The 27859-nt window shown below is 43.5% G+C and overlaps 1 protein-coding gene across 1 annotated transcript; it reads right to left on the bottom strand.

The window, feature by feature from the left end:
* Positions 1-21: 21 nt before the first annotated feature.
* Positions 22-27385, bottom strand: LOC145850462 (rap guanine nucleotide exchange factor 4). Its single transcript, XM_082961421.1, has 4 exons — positions 27010-27385; positions 7053-7103; positions 1070-1176; positions 22-166 (listed from the first exon to the last, which is right to left on the bottom strand). The coding sequence occupies exons 1-4, from the start codon at positions 27163-27165 to the stop codon at positions 22-24; spliced, it is 459 nt and encodes a 152-aa protein (XP_082817547.1). The 5' UTR covers positions 27166-27385.
* Positions 27386-27859: the final 474 nt, after the last annotated feature.

Below are 27859 nucleotides of genomic sequence, written 5' to 3'. Positions count from 1 at the left end.
CCCACCCTGCACGAAACTGCGCTACGTCACCGGTGTGTACTCACCAGACAGCAGGATGCCCAGCTCCAGTAAGACTTGCCAGACGCGCACGGCCATGCTCCGACAGCGCACGTACACACACTGCTCACACAGCCACTGAACCAGGTCTACACCCACGTAGCTACGCCTGGAAACACACAGCATCAACACACACACATGAACACACACATCCATGTGTCCTTAGATGGCAATTAGTGTTCAGCAGGGCACTCTGTTGGAATGGATCACTCAGCGATGGATGCCGTATGTCACCATGGCAACGTCAGGTTAAAATAAAGTTCTATATTTTTCACATAACCGTGCCAACCCGAACCGTACTGTGCTGTGCTGGCTTTAAGATTTTCCTTTCAGAATTGTCAGCATGGTTCCAGGCTTCCAGCAACTGTGAAGTGAACTCAAGCACCCGAGTATAGAGCGTTGCCATGGTGACGCCCAGAAACCTGCACCAGGCTACAACGGCGGACAGACATTTTCAGTTTTAGAACTAGACATAATTCAACGGCAACAACAACACACATACACTCAAAGAAGGGATTGGATTAAGCTGGCCCGGGTTTAACCGGCTCACGTGACCAGGCGAAGCCAGTGAGTGAAGAGTGCCTTTCTCAAATGGAAAGTAATTTGCGCCGCTCTGTCATGTTGTCAACAAGGCAATATGGCGTATCGTTGAGAAATATACAACATCTCTTTTTTCCATAAAATATATCTTCGATATTCATTGGAAATGCAGATGAAGCATTTTTATAAAAAGCAATCACTTTTGCATATCAAAACACAGAATCCTACTCATTACTCCACGTGCTGAACCTACGCCACTTTTGTTTCGAGCCAACTTTGCCGTCGGCCCGAATGGGTCACCCGGCTCACGTCTGGGAGGCAGACCGGTTCCAAAACTAATGCAATTACTTCTCAACCGGTGCAAAGTCCGCTAGCTTAATCAAATCTCCTCATAAACTCTCTCTCTCTCTCTGATTTTCGCACTCTCTCTCTCAGATTTACACACAAAGTTAACAAACACACACAGAGTTACCTTATGATCCTGGCGAGGTGAATCTTGTCTTTAGCAGGGTATGGACCATGAGACAGGAACGCATTCCTCACCGCACGCCCTGCACACGGGAAACTCTGGGAGCAGGACTGACACAAACACCAGTCAAATAAGACATAAACTCAGCAAAAAAAGAAAAGTCCACTTTTCAGGACCCTGTCTCTCAAAGATAATTTGTAAAAATCCAAATAACTTACAGACGGTAGGCAATTAAGGTCACAGTTATGAAAACTTAGGACACTAAAGAGGCCTTTCTACTGACTGAAAAACACCAAAAGAAAGATGCCCAAGGTCCCTGCTCATCTGCGTAAACGTGCCTTAGGCATGCTGCAAGGAGGCATGAGGACTGCAGATGTGGCCAGGGCAATAAATTGCAATGTCCGTAGTGTGAGACGCCTAAGACAGCGCTACAGGGAGACAGGACGGACAGCTGATCGTCCTCTCAGTGGCAGACCACGTGTAACAACACCTGCACAGGATCGGTACATCTGAACATCACACCTGCGGGACAGGTACAGGATGGCAACAACTGCCCGAGTTACACCAGGAATGGACAATCCCTCCATCAGTGCTCAGACAGTCCGCAATAGGCTGAGAGAGGCTGGACTGAGGGCTTGTAGGCCTGTTGTAAGGCAGGTCCTCACCAGACATCACCGGCAACAACGTCGCCTATGGGCACAAACCCACCGTCGCTGGACCAGACAGGACTGGCAAAAAGTGCTCTTCACTGACGAGTCGTGCTTTTGTCTCACCAGGGGTGATGGTCGGATTCGCGTTTATCGTCAAAGGAATGAGCGTTACACCGAGGCCTGTACTCTGGAGCGGGATCGATTTCGAGGTGGAGGGTCCGTCATGGTCTGGGGCGGTGTGTCACAGCATCAGACTGAGCTTGTTGTCATTGCAGGCAATCTCAACGCTGTGCGTTACAGGGAAGACATTCTCGTCCCTCATGTGGTACCCTTCCTGCAGGCTCATCCTGACATGACCCTCCAGCATGACAATGCCACCAGCCATACTGCTCGTTCTGTGCGTGATTTCCCGGCAACACAGGAATGTCAGTGTTCTGCCATGGCCAGCGAAGAGCCTGGATCTCAATCCCATTGAGCACGTCTGGGACCTGTTGGATCGGAGGGTGAGGGCTAGGGCCATTCCCCCCAGAAATGTCCGGGAACTTGCAGGTGCCTTGGTGGAAGAGTGGGGTAACATCTCACAGCAAGAACTGGCAAATCTGGTGCAGTCCATGAGGAGGAGATGCACCTGCAGGACTTAATGCAGCTGGTGGCCACACCAGATACTGACTGTTACTTTTGATTTTGACCCAAGGACCCATTATTCCATTTCTGTTAGTCACATGTCTGTGGAACTTGTTCAGTTTATGTCTCAGTTGTTGAATCTTGTTATGTTCATACAAATATTTACACATGTTCAGTTTGCTGAAAATAAACGCAGTTGACAGTGAGAAGATGTTTCTTTTTTTGCTGAGTTATATATATATATAATATATATATATATATATATACACTACATGACCAAAAGTATGTGGACACCTGCTCATCCAACATCTCTTTCCAAAATCATGGGCATTCATATGGAGTTGGTCCCCCTTTGCTGCTATAACAGCCTCCACTCTTCTGGGAAGGCTTTCCACTAGATGTTGGAACATTGCTGCAGGGACTTGCTTCCATTCAGCCACAAGAGCATTAGTGAGGTCGGGCACTGATGTTGGGCGATTAGCAGTCGGCATTCCGATTCATCCCAAAGGTGTTTGATGGGGTTGAGGTCAAGGCTCTGTGCAGGCAAGTGGATGTATTTCAAGGCCTACATTCAAACTTAGTGCCTCTTTGCTTGACATCATGGGAAAATCAAAAGAAATCAACCAAGATCTCAGAAAGTCTGGTTCATCCTTGGGAGCAATTTCCAAATGCCTGAAGGTACCACGTTCATCTGTACAAACAATAGTACGCAAGTATAAACAACCTGGGACCACACAGCCATCATACCGCTCAGGAAGGAGACGCGTTCTGTCTCTTAGAGATGAACATACTTTGGTGCGAAAAGTGCCAATCAATCCAAGAACAACAGCAAAAGACCTTGTGAAGATGCTGGAGGAAACAGGTACAAAAGTATCTATATCCACAGTGAAACGAGTCCTATATCAACATAACCTGAAAGGCCGCTCAGCAAGGAAGAAGCCACTGCTCCAAAACCGCCATAAAAAAAGCCAGACTATGGTTTGCAATTGTATATGGGACAAAGAAAAAGGGGGAGGCTTGCAAGCCAAAGAACACCATCCCAACTGTGAAGCACGGGGGTGGCAGCATTATGTTGTGGGGGTGCTTTGCTGCAGGAGGGTCTGAAGCACTTCACAAAATAGATGGCATCATGAGGCAGGAGAATTATGTGGATATATTGAAGCAACATCTCAAGACATCAGTCAGGAAGTTAAAGCTTGGTCACAAATGGGTCTTCCAAATGGACAATGACCCCAAGCATACTTCCAAAGTTGTGGCAAAATGGCTTAAGTACAACAAAGTCAAGGTATTGGAGTGGCCATCACAAAGCCCTGACCTCAATCCTATAGAAAATTTGTGGGCAGAACTGAAAAAGCGTGTGTGAGCAAGGAGGCCTAAAAACCTGACTCAGTTACACCAGCTCTGTCAGGAGGAATGGGCCAAAATTCACCCAACTTATTGTGGGAAGCTTGTGGAAGGCTACCCGAAATGTTTGACCCAAGTTAAACAATTTAAAGGCAATGCTACCAAATACTAATTGAGTGTATGTAAACTTCTGACCCACTGGGAATGTGATGAAAGAAATAAAAGCTGAAATAAATCATTCTCTCTACTATTATTCTGACATTTTACATTCTTAAAATAAAGTGGTGATCCTAACTGACCTAAGACAGGGAATTTTTACTAGGATTAAATGTCAGGAATTGTGAAAAACGGAGTTTAAATGTATTTGGTAAGGTGTATGTAAACCTCTGACTTCAACAGTATATAGTGTGTATATTTTTTAGCAGACGTGTTTCTGTTTGCGTGTGTGTGTGTTGTTGACACGAAGATAACTGTGATGGCAGTGTAGCTATTGATATTGAAACACAACAGAACATAGAGATGAATCTATGTTGTCACCATGTTAACTTGGGTCAAGTTCTAGCTCTATAATTAAGCAATAAGGCCAGAGGGGGTGTTGTATATGGCCAATATACCACAGGTAAGGACTGCTCTTAGGCACGACACAAACCCCAGAGGTGCCTTATTGCTATTTTAAACTGGCTACCAAAGTAGTTAGAGCAATTCCGTGGTATACTTTTGAATTTTTTTTATTTCACCTTTATTTAGCCAAGTAGGCCAGTTGAGAACAAGTTCTCATTTACGACCTGGCCAAGATAAAGCGTAGCAATTCGACACATACAACAACACAGAGTTACACATGGAATAAACAAAACATACAGTCAATAATACAGTAGAAAAAAAAAGTCTATATACAGTGAGTGCAAATGAGGTAAGTTAAGGCAATAAATAGGCCATGGTGGTGAAGTAATTACAATATTGCAATTAAACACCGGAATGGTAGATTTGTAGTGGAAGAATGTGCAAGTAGAGATACTGGGGTGCAAAGGAGCAAGATAAATAAATAAATACAGCATGGGGATGAGGTAGGTAGATAGATGGGCTGTTTACAGATGGGCTATGTACAGGTGCAGTGATCTGTGAGCTGCTCTGACAGCTGGTGCTTAAAGCTAGTGAGGGAGATATGAGTCTTCAGCTTCAGTGATTTTTGCAGTTCGTTCCAGTCACTGTCTGCAGAGAACTGGAAGGAAAGGCAGCCAAAGGAGGAATTGGCTTTGGGGGTGACCAGTGAGATATACCTGCTGGAGCGCGTGCTACGGGTTGGTGCTGCTATGGTGACCAGTGAGCTGAGATAAGGTGGGGCTTTACCTAGCAGAGACTTGTAGATAACCTGTAGCCAGTGGGTTTGGCGACGAGTATGAAGCGAGGGCCAACCAACGAGAACATACAGGTCGTAATGGTGGGTAGTGTATGGGGCTTTGGTGACAAAACGGATGGCACTGTGATAGGCTGCATCGTTTGTTGAGTAGAGTGTTGGAGGCTATTTTATAGATGACATCACCGAAGTCGAGGATCGGTAGGATGGTCAGTTTTACGAGGGTATGTTTGGCAGCATGAGTGAAGGATGCTTTGTTGCGAAATAGGAAGCTGATTCTAGATTTAATTTTGGATTGGAGATGCTTAATGTGAGTCTGGAAGGAGAGTTTACAGTCTAACCAGACACCCAGGTATTTGTAGTTGTCCACATATTCTAAGTCAGAGCCGTCCAGAGTAGTGATGCTGGACGGGTGGGCAGGTGCGGGCAGCGATCGGTTGAAGAGCATGCATTTAGTTTTACTTGTATTTAAGAGCAGTTGGAGGCCACGGAAGGACAGTTGTATGGCATTGAAGCTCGTCTGGAGGCTAGTTAACACAGTGTCCAAAGAAGGGCCAGAAGTGTACAGAATGGTGTCGTCTGCGTAGTGGTGGATCAGAGAATCACCAGCAGCAAGAGCGACATCATTGATGTATACAGAGAAAAGAGTCAGCCGGGAATTGAACCCTGTGGCACCCCCATAGAGACTGCCAGAGGTCCGGACAACAGGCCCTCTGATACAGTCTGTAATACATTTTACATTTACATTTTACATTTTTAGTCATTTAGCAGACGCTCTTATCCAGAGCGACTTACAGTAGTGAATGCATACATTTCATACTTTTTTTTTTTTTCCTGTGCTGGCCCCCCGTGGGAATCGAACCCACAACCCTGGTGTTGCAAACACCATGCTCTACCAACTGAGCTACAGGGAAGGCTGTCAGCCAATCAACACTCAGGGCTCGAACACCCCCAGTTTAAAATGTCAAATAGCAATAGCTTCCAAATACTTTAACTGAATCAAGAGCACCAAAATGTAACGTTTTTACGTAATGTAAGTATTTGACCAATATGTTCAGTGCATTCGTTAAGTATTCAGACCCCTTCCCCTTTTCCACATTTTGTTACGTTACAACCTTATTCTAAAATGGATTAAATAAAAACAAATCCTCATCAATTTACACACAATACCCCATAATGACAAAGTGAAAAATAAAAAACAGAAATATCTTATTTACATAATTATTCATAACCTTTTCTATTAGACTCGAAATTGAGCTCAGGTGCATCATGTTCCATTGATCATCCTTGAGATGTTTCTACAACTTGATTGGAGTCCACCTGTGGTAAATTCAATTGATTCGACATGATTTGGAAAGGCACACACCTGTCTATATAAGGTCCCACAGTTGACAGTGCATGTCAGAGTGAAAACCAAGCCATGAGGTCAAAGGAATTGTCCGTAGAGCTCCAAGACAGGATTGTGTCGAGGCACAGATCTGGTTAAGGGTACCAAAAATGTTTTGCAGCATTGAAGGTCCCCAAGAACACAGTGGCCTCCATCAATCTTAAATGGAAGAAGTTTGGAAACACCAAGACTCTTCCTAGAGCTGGACACCTGGCAAAACTGAGCAATCGGGGGAGAAGAGCCTTCGTCAGGGAGGTGACCAAGAACCTGATGGTCACTCTGACAGAGATCCAGAGTTCTTTAACAAAGTGCTGAGTAGAGGATCTGAATACTTATGTAAAAGTGATTTCCATTGCTTATTTTTATACATTTGCAAAAATTCCTAAAAACCTGTTTTCGTTTTGTCATTATCGGGTATTGTGTGTAGATTGATGAGGGAAAAAACGATTTAATACATTTTAGAATAAGGCTGTAATGTAACAAAATGTGGAAAAAGTCAAGGGGCCTGAATACTTTCCAAATGTACTGTATATGATTAAGATGTAAAGCTACCTCTGTTTGATAAAAAAATATATATATTTATTTGCCGACATAACATCACCTGTGTGTGTGTGTGTGTGTGATTACCTTGTGAACAGTAGGGCTTGTGCTGGGTCCAGGGATGGTATCAGGTGACTGCTGCCAAGACAAAATCAGAACACACTGTCAGAACACAGTATTAACACACACACACACACACACACACACACACACACACACACACACACACACACACACACACACACACACACACACACACACACACAAAGGATGGGCACGGTTATTCTAATATCCAAATGGACGTTACTATTCGATTACTTGGAAGAGTATGAATTTTTTTGAATAAATAAATTAGAGTTGTTTCAGGAAACTAGGCATATGTCGCACGTCACAGGAGAGCCGTTTGAACATAAACTTTTTTTTAAATATAAAAACTTTTTTTTGTTGCCAGAAATGGAACGTGAACTTTCATGTGCCTTAATAACAAACGTGTATGCCATCTGTAAATATGAATACAATTGTTAAATTAGGAGCCTAGTTGGTTTAGCCATGGAAAAAGTCAGCAACCTTCCCGCTAGCCATGATTGGCTGAGATAATGAGTGGGCTGGGCATGCCGAGAGATGAGTTCAGATTGGTCTGCCATGTAACATGCTTCTGTCTATAACATGAGCTGGTCAGTATGTGTAGGTAATCCTTTCTAATACGGCTTTTTTGAAAGATATCACGTAGTAGAACTGCATAAGTGTTGCTCTCCACTTTCTGGAGGATTGAGTCTTGAAATCAGTGGAATTAGAGTATGATAGCTAAAGGAGATGTAGAAATTTCTGGCGTTTGATTGCATATATGCAGACAAAGTCAAAAAGAGAACACACAGAAGGCTGTTTAAAACACCAGTGTCTGGATTACATCTTCAAACTAAGGGCAACCATGGCATCCGTGACAGAGAGGGAGAAGCGTCCACCCATATATACGGTAAGAGAGTCTAGCTAGCTACATTCTCAGATATAACACGTTTCTAATTTTGTCAGGAAGTCGTCTTCATTGCTAGTTATAGCCTAATATTTGCTAGCTAACATTGAACCAAGCTACCTGCAGATTCATGCAAAGTAACAGGATTATGGTTCATTGTCACTGCGACAATTGTGGATAGAAGTAGCTGGTAAATTCGCTCTGGCTATCTACTCCGATTTCAGAGCACTCTCGTCTGAGTGTGCCAGAGCGCAGAATAAATGACGAATTTGCAAACGCTAAACACCCGTTTGAATATGGCCGGTGTCAGTAAACATTGGCAAAAAAGCACAATTAAATTGTTGCCAGCAGAACAGTTACAGTCACCAACGCTCTGGATAAGATGTAAACAGCCTAACCAGCTCTGCTAGGGAGAGTAAAATGGTCAATGAGCTGTTCTCTCATTTGTGTCTGGAAGTAGCTAGCCAACGTTAGCCAGTTAGCTTGGGTGCTCGACTGCTTTTGTTAGGTCAGAATGCTCTGATTAACCCTACTTTTCGGCCAGAGTGTCCAGTGTGCGCTCTGAACGCTCCGAAAAGCTCTGAGTTTACGAACGCCCAGAGCACGCTCCAGATTAAATTTACGAACACACCCGTAGTATAAACCAGCCTTTAGTCTTGAAATCTTTGGTTGTATAGTACATAGCCTCACATGTGAATTCTTAATGAGATGGGTGGGGCTAAACCTTAAAAGGGTGTGAATGATGCTGAATGGGTGTAGACAAAGAAGAGCTCTCCAGTAGGTGTACCAAAACATTCAAGTGTCATTTTCTCAAAAGTGAGGTTACATGTTTATCAACTTTCAAAGCAGAATTACTTTCCCATTGTTCCTCAACTGTAGTGTATGATATACCACTTTCTTGCTATGAGTCTCTACTTTTATCCAATGTAAAAAACACAATTTCAAATTTTGCTACATAAGACTGAATGGAGCCGGTCGGTCACAAATAACCTTATTTTGGTGTGTGAAACGGCTTTGAATTATCTATGTGACATTGCTAAATAGCCTACAAGGAAAAAACAGTATATTCTCAATTTTGATAAAACAGTTTTATGACCATTTTTATGAGTGCACCCCATAAAAAAGACATGTTTCACACCTGTAGCTTGTTGTTATTGTCTGTCAATCACACCTGTAGCTTGTTGTTACTGTCTGTCAATCACACCTGCGCTACAGTCTGAGGCTTCATGTGTAGAAAATTAAGTGAGAGATTTCTAATCAATGCAAAATGGAATTACAATTACGGAATTAAGTTGGCTAAATGAGAAGGAGTAGGCTACAATGACCAACCAACAGGTAGGCTGTTTAATATGAATGGACTTGTTGACTTGGACTGAAATAGGTGCTGGTACTCATTTTGGGTGCCAGTACTGTTTATATTTAGGTGCAGGAGCTCCACAATACTTTTGAGCTAATATTTATTAAGAGGAACAGGAGCTCAAACAGTAGAACATTTGAGGTGCCGGAACTCAGCTCTGGTGAACTCCTGCCCCAAGACAAGATGGCTAATTTAGCTGGCTACTGTAGCTAGCTAGTTTCTTAACATCGATTTGATGCAGTCAAGACAGACGCTACCAGATGGTATGATCGATAACCTATGGCAGTAACAAGATTGTCTAACAAGCCCGAGTCGGTTTGGCTACTTCTCTCTGCCTCCGTGCTCCTCCCTCGCCCCACACCCGCCCGTCCAAACAGAGCGCAGCCAAACAAACAAACTCTGCGCCAACAAGTCTCCATTAAAGTTTCACATTAATATTTTTTCCTTAAAACACATACGTGAAAAAATATTATAATATTATTTTAATTGTGAAATAATTATGTCCACACACACACACACACACACACACACACACACACACACACACACACACACACACACACACACACACACACACGTTTCCAGACAGTGTTTGGGTTAGAAGAGAAGTAGAGCACCATACACTCTCTCTCTCTCTCTCTCTCTCTCTCTCTCGCTGTTGCTGTCGGTAGTGGCCTCAGGCTCAAAGAGAGAGAAAGAGAGAGAGAGAGAGACACTGCACACAAAATGAGGTGGAAACTGAGCTGCACTTCCTAACCTCCTGCCAAATGTATGACCATATTAGAGACACATATTTCCCTCAGATTACACAGATCCACAAATAATTCGAACACAAATCCAATTTTGATAAACTCCCATATCTATTGGGTGAAATACCACAGTGTGCCATCACAGCAGCAAGATCTGTGACTTGTTGCCACAAGAAAAGGGCAACCAGTCAAGAACAAACACCATTGTAAATACAACCCATATTTATGTTTATTTATTTTCCCTTTTGTACTATTGGCACATCGTTACAACACTGTATATAGACAATATGACATTTGAAATCTTAATTTTTTTTGTAGTGTAATGTTTACTGTTCATTTTTATTGTTTATTTATTATCTACTTCACTTGCTTTGGAAATGTTAACATATGTTTCCCACGGCAATAAAGCCCTTACATTTAATTGAATTTAGAGAGAGAGCAAGAGAGAGTATACTGTTTGCTGATGATCTGGTGCTTCTGTCCCCAACCAAGGAGGGCCTACAGCAGCACCTAGATCTTCTGAACAGATTATATCAGACCTGGGCCCTGACAGACCTGGGCCCTGCCAGACCTGGACCCTGACAGACCTGGGCCCTGACAGACCTGGGCCCTGACAGTGAATATCAGTAAGACAAAACTAATGGTATTCTAAAAAAGGTCAAGTTGCCAGGACAACAAATACAAATTCCATATAGACACCGTTGCCTTAGAGCACACAAAAAACTATACATACCTCGGCCTAAACATCAGCGCCACAGGTAACTTCCACAAAGCTGTGAACAATCTGAGAGACAAGACAAGAAGGGCCTTCTATGCCATAAAAAGGAAGATAAAATTCGACATACCAATTAGGATCTAACTAAAAATACCTTATAGAACCCATTGCCCTTTATGGTTGCGAGGTATGGGGTCCGCTCACAAACCAAGAATTCACAAAATGGGACAAACACCAAATTGAGACTCTACATGCAGAATTCTGCAAAAATATCCTCAATGTACAACGTAAAACACCAAATAATGCATGCAGAGCAGAATTAGGCCGATACCCACTAACTATCAAAAGCCAGAAAAGAGCCGTTCAATTCTACAACCAATTAAGAGGAAGCGATTCCCAAACCTTCCATATCAAAGCCATCACCTACAGAGAGATGAACTTGGAGAAGAGTCTCCTGAGCAAGCTGGTCCTGGGGCTCTGTTCACAAACACAAACAGGCCCCACAGAGCCCCAGGACAGCAACACAATTAGACACAACCAAATCATGAGAAAACAAAAAGATAATTATTTGACACGTTAGAAAGAATTTACAAAACAACTGTGCAAACTAGAATGCTATTTGGCCCTAAACAGAGAATACACAGTCGCAGAATACCTGACCACTGTGACTGACCCAAACTTAAGGAAATCTTTGACTATGTACAGACTCCGTGAGCATAGCCTTGCTATTGAGAAAGGTAGACCTGGCTCTCAAGAGAAGACAGGTTATGTGCACACTGCCCACAAAATGAGGTGGAAACTGAGCTGCACTTCCCAACCTCCTGCCAAATGTATGACCATATTAGAGAGACACATACAGTGGCAAAATAAGTATGTGAACACTTTGGAATTACCTGGATTTCTGCATAAATTGGTCATCAAATTTGATCTGATCTTCATCTAAGTCACAACAGTAGACAAACATAGTGTGCTTCAACTAATAACACACAAATTATTGTATTCTTCTTGTATATATTGAATACATCATTTAAACATTCACAGTGTAGGTTGGGAAAAGTATGTGAACCCCTAGGCTAATGACCTCTCCAACAGCTAATTGGAGGCAGGAGTCCGCTAACCTGGAGTCCAATCAATGAGAAGAGATTGGAGATGTTGGTTAGAGCTGCCTTGCCCTATAAAAAACACTCACAACATTTGAGTTTGCTATTCACAAGAAGCATTGCCTGATGTCAACCATGCCTTGAACAAAATATATCTCAGAAGACCTAAGATTAAGAATTGTTGACTTGCATAAAGCTGGAAAGGTTTACAAAAGTATCTCTGAAAGCCTTGATGTTCATCAGCCCACGGGTAAGACAAATTGTCTATAAATAGAGAAAGTTTAGCACTGTTGCTACTCTCCCTAGGAGTGGCCGTCCTGCACAGATGACTGCAAGAGCACAGCACAGAATGCTCAATGAGGTTAAGAACAATCCTAGAGTGTCAGCTAAAGACTTACATAAATCTCTGGAACATGCTAACATCTCTGTTGATGAGTCTACGATACGTAAAAAAACTAAAAAAGAATGGTGTTCATGGGAGAACACCACGGAAGAAGCTGCTTCTGTCAAAAAAAACCATTGCTGCACGTCTGAAGTGTGCAAAAGTGCTCCTGGATGTTCCACAGCGCTACTGGCAAAATATTCTGTGGCCAGATTAAACTACAGTTGAGTAGTTTGGAAGGAACACACAACATTATGTGTGGAGAAAAAAAGCACAGCACACCAACATCAAAACCTCATCCTCACTGTAAAGTATGGTGGAGGGAGCATCATGGTTTGGGGCTGCTTTGCTGCCTCAGGGCCTGGACAGTTTACTATCATCGATGGAAAAATTAATTCCCAAGTTTATCAAGACATTTTGCTGGAGAATGTAAGGCTATCTGTCTGCCAATTGAAGCTCAACAGAAGTTGGGTGACGCAACAGGACAAAGACTCAAAACACAGAAGTAAAACACAGAAGTCAACAACAGAATGGCTTCAACAGAAGAAAATATGCCATCTGGTCAGAGTCCTGACCTCAACCCGATTTTTAAAAGTAGAAGCTTGAATTGTTTGGGTACAGACCTGGATAGTAAGACAGAACTCTGCAGGCTATCTCTGCAGTAGATTGCAACACCGCCCCCTTCGGCAGTTCTATCTTGTCGGAAGATGTTATAGTTATGGATGGAAATTTCAGGGTTTTTGGTGGTCTTCCTAAGCCAGGATTCAGACACGGCTAGGACATCCGGGTTTGCAGAGTGTGCTAAAGCAGTGAATAAAACAAACTTAGGGAGTAGGCTTCTAATGTTAACATGCATGAAACCAAGGCTTTTACGGTTACAGAAGTCAACAAATGAGAGCACCTGGGGAGTAGGAGTGGAGCTAGAGGAACAGAGGAGGAGTATGATAAGGGTACGGCTAAAGGCTAACAGAATTGGTCATCTAGTACGTTCGGAACAGAGAGTAAGAAGGAGCAGGTTTCTGGGCGCGATAGAATAGATTCAAGGTATAATGTACAGACAAAGGTATGGTAGGATGTGAGTACATTGGAGGTAAACCTAGGCATTGAGTAATGATGAGAGAGATATTGTCTCTAGAGAGGTTTAAACCAGGTGATGTCACCGCATATGTGGGAGGTGGAACAAAATGGTTGGTTAAGGCATTTTGAGCAGGGCTAGAGGCTCTACAGTGAAATAAGACAATAATCACTAACCAGGACAGTAATGGACAAGGCATATTGATATTAGGGAGAGGCATGCGTAGTCGACGGAGGAAAGTCTGTTTTAGCCTCCCCATGCGGTGACGTCGATAGACCAGTCGTGATGGATTAGTAGGGTTCTGAGTAGCAGAGGGGTCCAAGTCCAATTGGCAAAATAGGTATAGTGGCCCAAGAAATTGGCCGATGGATCTATTCAGCTAACAGTCCAATATGCTCTAGACAGCTAGCGGGCCGCGGCTAGCAACTAGCAGGCCGCGGCTAGCAGGCTAGCAGATGGGCATGCAGGGGACCTCGCGGCGTAGGGGCCAGTTGAGTACCCCCTCGAGCAGGTTACGTCGGTAGTCCAGTCGTGAAGGATCGGCGGGGTTCTGTGCCCCGTACCGGCAGTAGAAGGGGTCCAGGTATTGTAGCCCAGGAGTGGCTGATGGGCCTCTTCAGCTAGCTGGGAGAATGGGCCTAGCATGGGCTAGCTCCAGGCTAATTGGTGCTTGCTTCGGGACAGACGTTAGCATGGGTTGCTGGCATACCTTGTCCATAAACTGCTTGCAGGGTAAGGAAATCAATGGGGTGGATTCTTTAAAAAAGAATCCCCTAATAGCAGGAGCAGCACCATCTAGTGGTCAGAACCTGATAATATGATGTAGGATGGGTCATAAACCCAATAACTTCAATGACTAATTTCTCTGAACAGGGGAATACAACAATTTCACTGAGAATGCTTCACATAGGATTAAGAAACAATACGCCGAGCCGCAGCTCCATACTACTAGTCAAACATAGAGGACTGATACCAAATACTTATGGTTGTGTAAGCGGATGGCTTTTGACCACTGCTTTGGATTCCTCATGTCTTACTTATTGTTAGAAAAAGGTTTGGTCCAAATCGGATGTTAGGTACTATAAATATTTAATATTATATGACTCCTATAAATTAAAATGGCCAATTTGGGTGCAATCAATTTGCTTAATTTGTCAGAGATTCAATTATATTTCAATAAAATAATGCTTCTGGAATGCTAATCTTACTGGTTTCTAACTACAGAAACAATTCCAGAACAATCTGAGATGGTGGGTGTCATGGCTTGCTGAAATGACATGGAACGACCCGGGAAAGAGAAAGAAAGAAAGAACGGGAGAGAGAGGCGATGGAGAGTCAGCACACGCCGACACGTGTGTGTGTGTGTGTGTGTGTGGGTGCGTGTGTGCGTGTGTGTGTGGGTGCGTGCATGCTTGTGTGTGTGGGTGGGTGGGTGCGTGTGTGAGAGTGGGGGTCATTATCTGGTAGAAATTGATTACTCTCAGATTAGAGTACTGTGTGTGGCTGAGAATGCTGTAGCACTGCACGCTTGGCATGCCCACGTTTGATTAGCAAAAAAACTTTTTTTCCCTCGATTTTTTCTACTCTCCTCCGCTCCTGACATCATGTGCTGCAATAGAAATAGAATGAATAGAACGGACATCTCCATTCCATGATGGCATAATGGTTGGACTGGCGGCCATTACGAGAGTACCCATAGGAATAAAGCAGGAAGTAAAATATGTGCTGTGATTTGTTGGTTCAACTCAACTGACATTTCAGATGTAATTCCACTGCATGAGCCAGTTAGTGCCAGACTCAGTAAGTGTCACTTTCATTATTTTGTTTACATTTTAGATTTAGTTTTTGTCGGGTCGAACAAACAAACCCAGGCCAGATGTCATAACATGCTCTAGAGACTACCTGAGGGTTGTCAAGCAGTCCAGCCATATCAAGCAGTATTCTAGCGACAACAAGCAATGTAGGCTTCTAGCTTGCTAACTAGTTTCACTTACCAGTAGACGGCTAGCTCAGGCTTTAGTGATTATCATTGGCATTGTTCTACACCTGCATTGCTTGCTGTTTGGGGTTTTAGGCTGGGTTTCTGTACAGCACTTTGTGACATCAGCTGATGTAAGAAGGGCTTTATAAATAAATGTGATTGATTGATTCACAGCAGCATGATCCTGGCACTGGACGTGAGTGAGAAATCCCTGCCTTGCTGAATGAAAAAAAAAAAACCATCCAGTTTCCAGTTTCATTCAAAAAATCAAGTTAGCAACATCAAAGCAACTTTGTTACAGACCACCGGTGTTTTCAAACACCGTCACTTCCTACGACAAAAAAATAGCTTCTGGATGTCAGAACAGCGATCACTAACCTCCATTTGGACAACAACTTCTACTTCATCAAGTCAGCTGCTGTGGACGTTCTGCTTACTCTGGACAAGGCGCAAATCCCTAGGACTCGGTAAAGAAATGGTGCAAAAGGGGCAGACTGATAAAACTACGTTGGCGTGCAAATAAACCGCCCCTACCCGCCATTCTTTTGGCAAACGTACAGTCATTGGAGAAGCAACTGGACGAACTCTGATTAATGGGACCTGAAGAACTGTAATATCCTATGTTTCTCAGAGTCGTGGCTGCACAAGGACATGGATAATATACATCTAGGTAGTTTTTTATGCATCGTCAAGACCGAACGGCAGCTTCGGGTAAGGTTAAGGGAGGAGGTGTGTATTACATTGATTACTGCATTGCTGGGGTTAGAGCTTGCAAGAAAAGCATGTCACTATACTGGCAGTGGTGTAAAGTACTTAAGTAAAAATACTTTAAAGTACTACTTAAATCATTTTTGTGGGTATCTGTACTTTACTTTTTATATTTTTGACTACTTTTACTTTTACTTCACTACTTTCCTTAAGAAAATATTGTACTTTTTACTCCATACACTTTCCCTGACACCCAAAAGTACTCGTTACATTTTGAATACTTAGCAGGACAGGAAAATAGTCAAATTCACACGCTTTTCAACAGAACATCCTTTGTCCTCCCTACTGCCTCTGATCTGGCGGACTCACTAAACACACATGCTTCATTTGTAAATTATGTCTGAATGTTGGAGTGTGACCGTGGCTCCTGTAAATACAAAAAACAAGAAAATGGTGCCATCTGGTTTGCTTAATATAAGGAATTTGAAATGATTTTTACTTTTATTTTTGATACTTAAGTATATTTTAAACCAAATACTTTTATACTTTAACTCAAGTAGAATTTTACTGGGTGACTTTTACTTTTACTTGAGTAATTTTCTATTAGCGTATCTTTACTTTGACTCAAGTATGATAGTTTGGTACTTTTTCCACCAATGTATACTTGTGCATTTGACATTACAATTTGAAACTAAGACCTCAGTCAAGGAGCTGTATAGGGCCATAAGCAAACATGAAAATTCACATCCAGAGGTGGTGCTCTTAGTGGCCAGTGATTTTAATGCAGGGAAATTGAAATCCATTTTACCCAATTTTTACCAGCATGTCACCTGTCCAACCTGAGGTGAAAAACTCTAGACCACATTTACTCCACACACATACAAAACTCTCCCCGCCCTCCCTTTGGCAAATCTGACCATAACTGTATCTGCCTGATTCCCGCTTACAAGCAAAAACTCAAACAGGAAGTACCATTGACGTGCTCAATACGGAAGCGTTCGGATGAAGAGGATGCTAAGCTACAGGACTGTTTCACTAGTACAGACTGGAATATGTTCCAGGATTCATCCAATAACATTGAAGAATTTACCACATCTGTCACCGTCTTCAATAATAAGTACATCGACAACGTCGTCCCACACTGACCATATGTACATATCCCAACCAGAAGCCATGGATTACAGGCAACATCCGCACTAAGCTAAAGGCTATAGCTTCCGCTTTCAAGGTGCGGGATCAAAATCCGGACACTTATAAGAAATCCCGCTACAACCTTCGACGAGCCATCAAACAGGCAAAGCGTCAACACAGAACTAAGATTGAATCCTACTACGCCGGCTTTGATGCTCGTCGGATGTGGCAGGGCTTGCAAACTATCATGATTACAAAGGAAAACCCTGGCCGCGAGCTGCCCAGTGACGCGAGCCTACCAGATGATCTAAATTCCTTCCATCCTCGCTTCGAGGCAAGCAACACCAAACCATGCATGAGAGCCCCAGCTGTTCCGGACGACTGTGCGATCTTGCTCTCCTTAGCCGATGTGAGCAAGACCTTTATACAGGTTAACATTAACAAGTCCGCTGGGCCAGACGGATTACGAGGATGCATACTCAGAGCACACGCTGACCAGCAGGCAAATGTCTTCACTAACATTTTCAACTTCTCCCTGACACAGTCTGCAATACCTACATGTTTCAAGCAGACCACCATAGTCCCTGTGCCCAAGAACACCAAGGTAACCTGTCTAAATAACATTCGACCCATAGCACTCACGTCTGTAGCCATGAAATGCTGGTCATGGCTCACATCAATACCATCATCCCAGACACCCTGGACCCACTGCAATTCACATACCACCCCAACAGATCCACAGATTACACAATATCTAGTGCTCTCCACACTGCCCTTTCCCACCTGGATAAGAGAAACACCTATGTGAGAACGCTGTTCAATGACGGCAGCTCAGCGTTCACCACCATAGTGCCTTCCATCACTAAGCTCAGATTCCTGAGATTGAACACCTCCCTCTGCAACTGGATCCAGGGCTTCCTGACGGTCGCCCCCAGGTGGTGAGGGTAGGCAACAACACATCCGTCACACTGACCCTGAACACGTGGGAAGAACAGGGAATGCCTGCTCAGTCCCCTCCTGTACTCCCTGTTTACCCATGACAATGTGGCTACGCATGACTCCAACACCATCATTAAGTTTGTTGATGACACGACGGTGGTTGGCCTGATCACCAACGACAATGAGACAGCCTATAGAGAGGAGGTCAGTGACCTGGCAGTGTGGTGCCAGGACAACAATCTCTCCCTCAATGTCAGCAAGACAAAGGAGCTGATCGTGGCCTACAGTAAACGGCGGGGCGAGCACGCCCCCCCATCAACATTGACGGGGCTGTAGTGGAGTAGGTCGAGAGCTTCAAGCACCTCGGTGTCCTCATCACTAAGGAATTAACATGGTCCACACACACCAACAAAGTCATGAAGAGGGCATCTCAGGAGGCTGAAAAGACTTGGAATGGGGCCTCAGATCCTCAAAAAGTTCTACAGCTGCACCATTGAGAGCATCTTGACTGGCTGCATCACCGCTTGGTATGGCAACTGCTTGGCATCCGACCGCAAGGCGCTACAGAGGATGGTGCGTACGGCCCAGTACATCACTGGGTCCGAGCTCCCTGCCATCCAGGACCTCTATACCAGACGGTGTCAGAGGAAGGCTCGAAAAAATGTCAAAGACCACAGCAACCCAAGCCATAGATTGTTCACTCTGGAACCGCATGGCAAGCGGTACCGGAGCACCAAGTCTGGGACCAAAAGGCTCCTGAACAGCTTCTACCCCAAAGCCATAAGACTGCTGAACATTTAATCAAATGGCCACTGGACTATTTACATTGACCCTTTTTTGGACTGACTCTCTTGCACTGACTGGACTCCACCCACACACTGACTGGACTCCACCCACACACTGACTGGACTCCACCCACACACTGACTGGACTCCACCCACACACTGACTGGACTCCACCCACCCACACACTCATACATACATACACTGACACTCCAACACACATACACTCACAAACATTACATACGCTCACACACATAAAACACACACACATGCATATAGATGCCACACACAAACACACACACACATACACACACTTTTACACTCCTCACATATGCTGCTGCTGCTACTCTGTTTATAATCTATTCTGATTACCTAGTCACTTTTACCCCTACATACAGTGGTTGCTCCACTAAAAGTTTTGCGATTATGCGGTAATGAGGTAATTTATGGTTTAGTACGGTACCATGCATCATTACATTATTGCTCCAGGCCAGCGCAAGGGGGAGTTAGAGCACTGATTATGCTTTTGGGTCCCAAGGTGCTACTGTGTCTCTGTAGCACTGTAGCCTACTCCCGACCAGTCACGTTGTACAGCGCCTGAGTGGCGCAGCAGTCTAAGACACTGCATCACAGTGTAATCTGTGTTGCTACAGATGATGGTTCAATACCGTGCCGGCTTCGACTGGGAGACCCGTGAGATGACTGTAGGTGTTTGGTTTCTCTCCCTCTAAAAACAGAAATAAATCATTCTAAATAACAAACTGGCTTTATTTACAAATTAGTAACAATGTCTCACCCCATGTTCAAGAATGGCCTTCTTCTCGCTCATTTTATGTTATTTGAAAACAAAATAATCTCCAAAATATTGTTATTTTTTAAAACAAAGCGATTATTATTATTAATGTAGAATGATATAAAAGCCTGTTGGATATTCTCACAGATATATCATTAACCCTGGTATTAGCAGGACAATATGTATTGGTCATATTGGTCAAGGCTCCTGAGTGGCGCACAATGGGATTGCCTTGCAGTTCTCCAGCTGTATCCACTGAAATAGCACAATGGGATTGTCTTGCAGTTCTCCAGCTGTATCCACTGAAATAGCACAATGGGATTGTCTTGCAGTTCTCCAGCTGTATCCACTGTAATAGCACAATGGGATTGTCTTGCAGTCCTCCAGCTGTATCCACTGAAATAGAACAATGGGATTGTCTTGTAGTCCTCCAGCTGTATCCACTGAAATAGAACAATGGGATTGTCTTGCAGTTCTCCAGCTGTATCCACTGAAATAGCACAATGGGATTGTCTTGCAGTTCTCCAGCTGTATCCACTGAGATAGCACAATGGGATTGTCTTGCAGTCCTCCAGCTGTATCCACTGAAATAGCACAATGGGATTGCCTTGCAGTTCTCCAGCTGTATCCACTGAAATAGAACAATGGGATTGTCTTGTAGTCCTCCAGCTGTATCCACTGAAATAGCACAATGGGATTGTCTTGCAGTTCTCCAGCTGTATCCACTGAAATAGAACAATGGGATTGTCTTGCAGTCCTCCAGCTGTATCCACTGAAATAGCACAATGGGATTGTCTTGCAGTTCTCCAGCTGTATCCACTGAAATAGCACAATGGGATTGTCTTGCAGTTCTCCAGCTGTATCCATTGAAATAGCGGTGGGCGCGCGAGGTTCAAGGCACGAGGGCAGGGGGCACGGGGTGGGCCGCAGAGCCACGCACAGAAGACAGACCTAGCCCCTGGGGAAGGAGGAGGAGGAAGGGGGTGGACCCCCACCCCGCCACACTGTGTAACACAGAGCCACACTTTAAAGGGCATTGCACTAATAATGGCGCTGACTAGGGAAACGTACCCGCTGTTCTTAGTGCCAGTCTGCACGTTCAAACTAAAACAATGTAACTAATAATGGAGAGAAAAATGCCCCTTAGATATGAATTCGGAGGGCAGACATTATTAAATATTAAACCATTAGACCATTATGGCCTCATTAAAGGCATCACTCAGAAGTTATACTTAAATCCGAACTGGATTTAACGAAAAATGACATGAAAAGCACACATTTGTAAATCCCAAACTCTAAAAGTAATTGGAAAGGTAGATACAAATTATTTGTGAAATTGTGGTTACAATAAAGAATGTAAACAAGATGTAAACAAGATGCTGTGTTTTTATTTACAGTAGTGATGGACAGCTGGTGGCATTTTGAAAACAGGTTTACAAACACTTGTAGCCCGATTAGCAGGACAATAGACTCTTTATAGCCCGGCTACTGTAGGTGTGAAAGTCACACCTTGCCAGTACTCCTCATCCCGCCCCAAACTCCACCCTTAACACAGTTACCATTCAAAAACGAGCTGTTTATATAAAATAAAATGACATTGCGACCAAAGAGAACAGACGAAAAGGACAGTTTTCATCAAGCCAGCTTCTTTCTATGTTGCTACCCTGTAACGATGTACGCTGGGAGGCGGGAAGCAAGTTCAGGGAGTGAATACATTTAATAAATAAATGAAACAAACACGTATCACAAACAGCGCACCGACATGGAACAGAAACAATGACGACTGGGGAAGAAACCAAAGGGAGTGACATACAGTTGAAGTCGGAAGTTTACATACACCGTAGCCAAATACATTTAAACTCAGTTTTTCACAATTCCTGACATATAATCCTAGTAACAATTCCCTGTCTTAGGTCAGTTAGGATCACCACTTTATTTTAAGAATATGAAATGTCAGAATAATAGTAGAGAGAATTATTTATTTCAGCTTTTATTTCTTTCATCACATTCCCAGTGGGTCAGAATGTCACAGGTGTCGTAGGGTGTAGACCAAAACGCAGCGGGAAAATGTATACTCATCTTTTTATTTGTGAAGAAGGAAAAACACAAACAACGTATACAAAAAACACAAACGAACTAGACAGTCTCGTCAGGCATACAGCAAAACAAGAAACAATCTCCCACAATTCCCAAAACAAACACACTCCTAAATATAGGACCTTCAATCAGAGGCAACGATAGACAGCTGCCTCCAACTGAAGGCCCCAATCCCCATTACCAAAACATAGAAATACAAACGCCTAGACAGAACATAGAAATAAACTAACATAGAACGATAACCCAAAAACCCCGGAATACATAAATCAAATACCCCTCTACATACACAACCACCCCGAACCATATAAACCAAATACCCCCTCTACATGAACACATACACAAACACACCCTGAACCACATAAAACAAATACCCCCTGCCACGTCCTGACCAAATTATAAGAACAAATAACCCCTTTACTGGTCAGGACGTGACACAGAAGTTTACATGCACTCAATTAGTATTTGGTAGCATTGCCTTTAAATTGTTTAACCTGGGTCAAAGGTTCAGGGTAGCCTTCCACAAGCTTCCCACAATAAGTTGGGTGAATTTTAGCCCATTCCTCCGGACAGAGCTAGTGTAACTGAGTCAGGTTTGTAGGCCTCCTTGCTCGCACACACTTTTTCAGTTCTGCCCACAAATTTTCTATAGGATTGAGGTCAGGACTTTGTGATGGCCACTCCAATACCTTGACTTTGTTGTCCTTAAGTCATTTTGTCATAACTTTAGAAGTATGCTTTGGGTCATTGCGACCAAGCTTTAACTTCCTGACTGATGTCTTGAGATGTTGCTTCAATATATCCACGTCATTTTCCTCCCTCATGATGCCATCTATTTTGTGAAGTGCACCAGTCCCTCCTGCAGCAAAGCACCCCCACAACATGATGCTGCCACCCCCGAGCTTCACGGTTGGGATGGTGTTCTTCGGCTTGCAAGCCTCCCCCTTTTCCCTCCAAACATAACAATGGTCATTATGGCCAAACAGTTCTATTTTTGTTTCACCAGACTAGAGGACATTTCTCCAAAAAGTACGATCTTTGTCCACATGTGCAGTTGCAAACCATAGGTTTTTTTTATGGCAGTTTTGGAGCACTGGCTTCTTCCTTGCTGAGCGGCCTTTCAGGTTATGTCGATAAAGGACTTGTTTTACTGTGTATATAGATACTTTTGTAACTGTTTCCTCCAGCATCTTCACAAGGTCCTTTGCTGTTCTGGGATTGATTTGCACTTTTTGCACCAAAGTACGTTCATCTCTAGGAGACAGAACGCGTCTCCTTCCTGAGCGGTATGACGGCTGCGTGGTCCCATGGTGTTTATACTTGTGTACTATTGTTTGTACAGATGAACGTGGTACCTTCAGATGTTTGGAAATTGTTCCCAAGGATGAATCAGACTTGTGGAGGTCAACAATTTATTTCTTAGTTAGGTTGGCTGTATCACAACCGGCAGTGATTGGTAGCAATTTCAATTTAATCCACTAGAAAAGACAAAACAAATAATACAACACAAAGTATTATTATTATTATGTATCACATTCGACCGTGATTGGGAGTCCCATAGGGCTACGCACAATTGGTCCAGCGTTTATCTCCCTCTAAAAACAGAAATAAATGTTTTGGCCTTTATTCAGATTACAATCGCTCACTTTCGGGTTTTTTTAACGAAATAACCTCCAAAATGTTATATATTATCAAGTCGATAGCACAGTCATATAGTCACAGCACCTACATAAAGCTGAGTGACTCACTCATTCATGGCATTGGATCAAACATAAATAAGTACCAACATTCTTTCTGATAGTTTTTAATAAAGAAATGTTTTGGTTATCCTGACCTGGTCACCATGTACAGTATTATAATAGCTCCTTATGGGCTATTAGCAGGACAATATACCTTTACCAACACCTCTCAGTATTTTGATACTTTGTGGATGGGGCCTCCTGAGCGGCGCAGTGCAAAATGCGTTGCTACAGACGCAGGTTTGATATCTGTGCCGGCCGCCACCGGGAGACCAATGAGGCGGCTTCTGGTTTTAATTTAGAATCCTCCAATCCTCTATATGTCATTATTGGTGGAGAGACACGTCATATTTTTCGTTATACTGTAGGACTACCGTAGGCGACATGAGTCTCACTATGTGCTGTTAAAAGTGGTGCTCTGAGACAAGCATGGGGACTGGTCTTGATAAATCAATGAGATTTTTATTTTCACTGAATCTCCGTTTGGGTATTGGTTAGACTACAATTATACAATTAGGGTGTAGAAATGCTATGCTCTTAGTGTAACCTTTATTTAACTAAGCAAGTCAGTTAAGAACAAATTCTTATTTACAAGGACAGCCTACTCCTTCCTCCCTGTCGGTGAATTTAACCCCGGCCTCCCGCGTACCTGCACGACACAGGGACTCTTTAGCTAAATAGCCCAGTACTGTAGCCTACTCCTGACCGTCATGTTGTACAGCGCCATATTTTTCTTGGAATAGAAACACCATAATATTAATCAAATTAATTAAGCAACATTTCCATATACCATGTTCTTACAAAAAAGGTTTTAAATTCTCTAGTACAGCCGCTATTGAAGGTTATCAAATGCTTCTCAAAGATGCCCTCTGGTGGTCAAACTAGCACCAACTAGCATTAAAGGGAGCAGTGGTTGACACTTAAATAACATGTCACAGAATTCTGTGGCACCATGCAAGCTGTGCTGCAGTACGCTGCAACTTTTAAAGGACGAACCACTGTACATGTACATATTACCTCAACTACCAACACTGCTGCTACTCTGTTTATTATCTATCCTGATTACCTTGTCACTTTTACCAGAGGTCGACCGATTAATCGGCATTGGCCCGATTAATTAGGGCGATTTCAGTTTTCATAACAATCGGTAATCTGCATTTTTGGATGCCGATTACATTGCACTCCATGAGGAGACTGCGTGGCAGGCTGACCACCTGTTACGCGAGTGCAGCAAGGAGCCAAGGTAAGTTGCTAGCTAGCATTAAACTTAACGTAAAAAAAACAATCAACCTGAACATAATCACTAGTTAACTACACATGGTTGATGATATTACTTGTTTAACTAGCTTGTCCTTCGTTGCAAATAATCAATGCGGTGCCTGTTAATTTATCATCGAATCACAGTCAACTTCGCCAAACGGGTGATGATTTAACAAGCGCATTCGCGAGAAAAGCACCGTCGTTGCACCAATGTACCTAACCATAAACATCAATGCCTTTCTTGCGAACTGGCTTGTTGCGAACTGTGTGAAGACCATTTCTTCCTAACGAAGACCGTAATTAATTTGCCAGAATTTTACATAATTATGACATAACATTGAAGGTTGTGCAATGTAACAGCAATATTTAGACTTATGGATGCCACCCGCTCGATAAAATACAGAACATTTCTGTATTTCACTGAAAGAATAAACGTTTTGTTTTCGAAATGATAATTTCCAGATTTGACCATATTAATGACCTAAGGCTCGTATTTCTGTGTGTTTACCCCTGCACATTGACTCAGTACTGGTACCCCTGCACATTGACTCAGTACCTGTACCTGTACCCCTGCACATTGACTCAGTACCTGTACCCCTGCACATTGACTCAGTACCGGTATCCCTGCACATTGACTCAGTACCGGTACCCCTGCACATTGACTCAGTACCGGTACCCCTGCACATTGACTCAGTACCGGTACCCCTGCACATTGACTCAGTACTGGTACCCCGGCACATTGACTCAGTACTGGTACCCCGGCACATTGACTCAGTACTGGTACCCCGGCACATTGACTCAGTACTGGTACCCCTGCACATTGACTCAGTACTGGTACCCCGGCACATTGACTCAGTACTGGTACCCCTGCACATTGACTCAGTACTGGTACCCCTGCACATTGACTCAGTACTGGTACCCCTGCACATTGACTCAGTACTGGTACCCCTGCACATTGACTCAGTACTGGTACCCCTGCACATTGACTCAGTACTGGTACTCTACTGTATATAGCTTCGTTATTGTTATTTATTGTGTTACTATTTTCTATTTTGATTTGCTAATGTTCTTACTGAAGGAAGCATTTCACTGTGAACTCTAAACATAATGTATTCGGGGCATGTGACAAATCAAATTTGATGAGATTTTGTATTTGACACACCCACTTGCATGGCCCTGCCATGGCCCTTTAGTACAAAAACTAACACACTTCTACTGTTATCTTTTTACTACAGCTACTGTCTGACAACACCTCAGTTATAATACGCATGATAAAGCTGACCTTGTGTTGTAGTACTATTCATTAGATTCCCAAACATGTCAGGACACACCAGATCTCATGTTTAATAGCCTTTCCCTACTAACCCTGCATTCACACCTTCAACAGACAGCTCTGTACTACTTTGTGGGTTAGGCGTGTATGTTTGTAGGTTAGGTGGTTGTGTGTGTGTGTGTGTGTGTGTGTGTGTGTGTGTGTGTGTGTGTGTGTGTGTGTGTGTGTGTGTGTGTGTCCTTCCTTCCTCCAGGAGTAGTCCTATCAGAGGTACTATACCTTCACGCCTCAACACAGTAAACAAACACACATCATTACACAACCAACCTACACACACTAGAGGAGAGTTGGGAAAACACTGTTAGTATTACTGTCATTGTCAGTTAGCATATTAACTGTTGAGAACAAGGGGCCATTAGAGTACATGAATGGGCAAGTAACATAATTAACTGAATCAAGTCTGGACCAAGATGCGCGCTGTGTGTGTGTGTGTGTGTGTGTGTGTGTGTGTGTGTGTGTGTGAAAAAAAATGTATAAAATGTATGCATTCATGCATGTAAGTCGCTCTGGATAAGAGCGTCTGCTAAATGACTAAAATGTAAATGTAAATGTTGGTCTGGCAGCTTAAAACACATTATGGATGTACAACAACCAGTGGCGGGAGCCTGAAACAAACTCACACACACACACACACACACACACACACACACACACACACACACACACACACACACACACACACACACACACACACACACACACACACACACACACACACACACACACACACACACACACACACACACACACACACACACACACTGCCTGCCGTTGCTACAGTTTGTTCGTGTGAAACAACAGCACATCCAGGTGAATCGTGACAATGAGGTGACAGAGAGAGGGGGTCAGGGAGGTAACGCGACTAACGCTTAACGACCAACCACAACACACACACACGGAAGGAAAATGTTTCTATATGGATATGTCGGTACTCACGCTTTTCTTCCGTAGGTGCAGTCCATGTTTCAATAGTCCTGGTAAATCCCGGATCTTCTGCCTGAGCTGAACCTGGTCTCGAGCTCCGGTGTTCCGGTTATTCCACCGCCAGCCGCCGACCATACCGTCTTCTCCACCAGGCTCCGAGTCCTCCATGTCTGTCTCTCGCTGTCGCTCCAACTCCCGCTCCTCTTCTCTCCTCTCACACGCAGACACACCAGCTACCGTTCATTGTCGTCTCTCTCTCATTCACACACCGATCTGCATCTGTTCAGCAACGAACGAACCGCGCGCCTTAATGACCTATAGCCGCAGCAGCACGCGGTGCTTCCCCACCCATGTCCTCCTCCTCCTCTTCCCTTGTACTATCAGTGTGTGAGTGTGTGTTTGTGTGAGGAGGGACTCGCAGAGGAATATCATTGCATAATATCCACTAGTCAGTCTGTCAGCAGTCAGACAGAGGAGTCATAACACCTTGCTAAACATGTAATACATTGTATGAACGTTATCCCCATTTTTTAAATCCTAATTAGATACATTGATAATAATAACACATTTAGGCTACATATCAATGTTGACAAATGAGGGCCAAGCATATAACTGTTGTATTAAAGATTATTTTCTGTGGCATTCAGGAACAAAATGGTGGAAAGGACGGACTGGAGGCTAGACCAACCTGCATGTGGCTCCAATTTCCATAGGTAAACAAAGGGCCATTAGGCTACACAATCAGGGTGTGTGTGAATGTGTGCATTTTTCTAAACTGAAGTCAACTGACAGTGGGAGAATGTCACAAAGCTATGAAATGTACATTCCACAAACAGCTCTCTCTCTCTCTCTCTCTCTCATA

The sequence above is a fragment of the Salmo salar genome, chromosome 14 (assembly GCF_965601325.2).
Source record: "Salmo salar chromosome 14, fSalSal1, whole genome shotgun sequence".
Taxonomy (NCBI): Eukaryota; Metazoa; Chordata; class Actinopteri; order Salmoniformes; family Salmonidae; genus Salmo; species Salmo salar.
Note: the sequence above shows the minus strand (reverse complement) of the source record. Positions and strands in the feature narration are given on the sequence as shown.

Coding starts and splice junctions, on each gene's coding strand:
- LOC145850462 (XM_082961421.1), bottom strand. CDS start 27,165: ATGGAGGACTCGGAGCCTGGTGGAGAAGACGGTATGGTCGGCGGCTGG. Junction 7,104..27,009: donor TGCACCTACGGAAGAAAAGC/GTGAGTACCGAC, acceptor TTGTCTTGGCAG/CAGTCACCTGATACCATCCC. Junction 1,177..7,052: donor CAAGCCCTACTGTTCACAAG/GTAATCACACAC, acceptor TGTTTGTGTCAG/TCCTGCTCCCAGAGTTTCCC.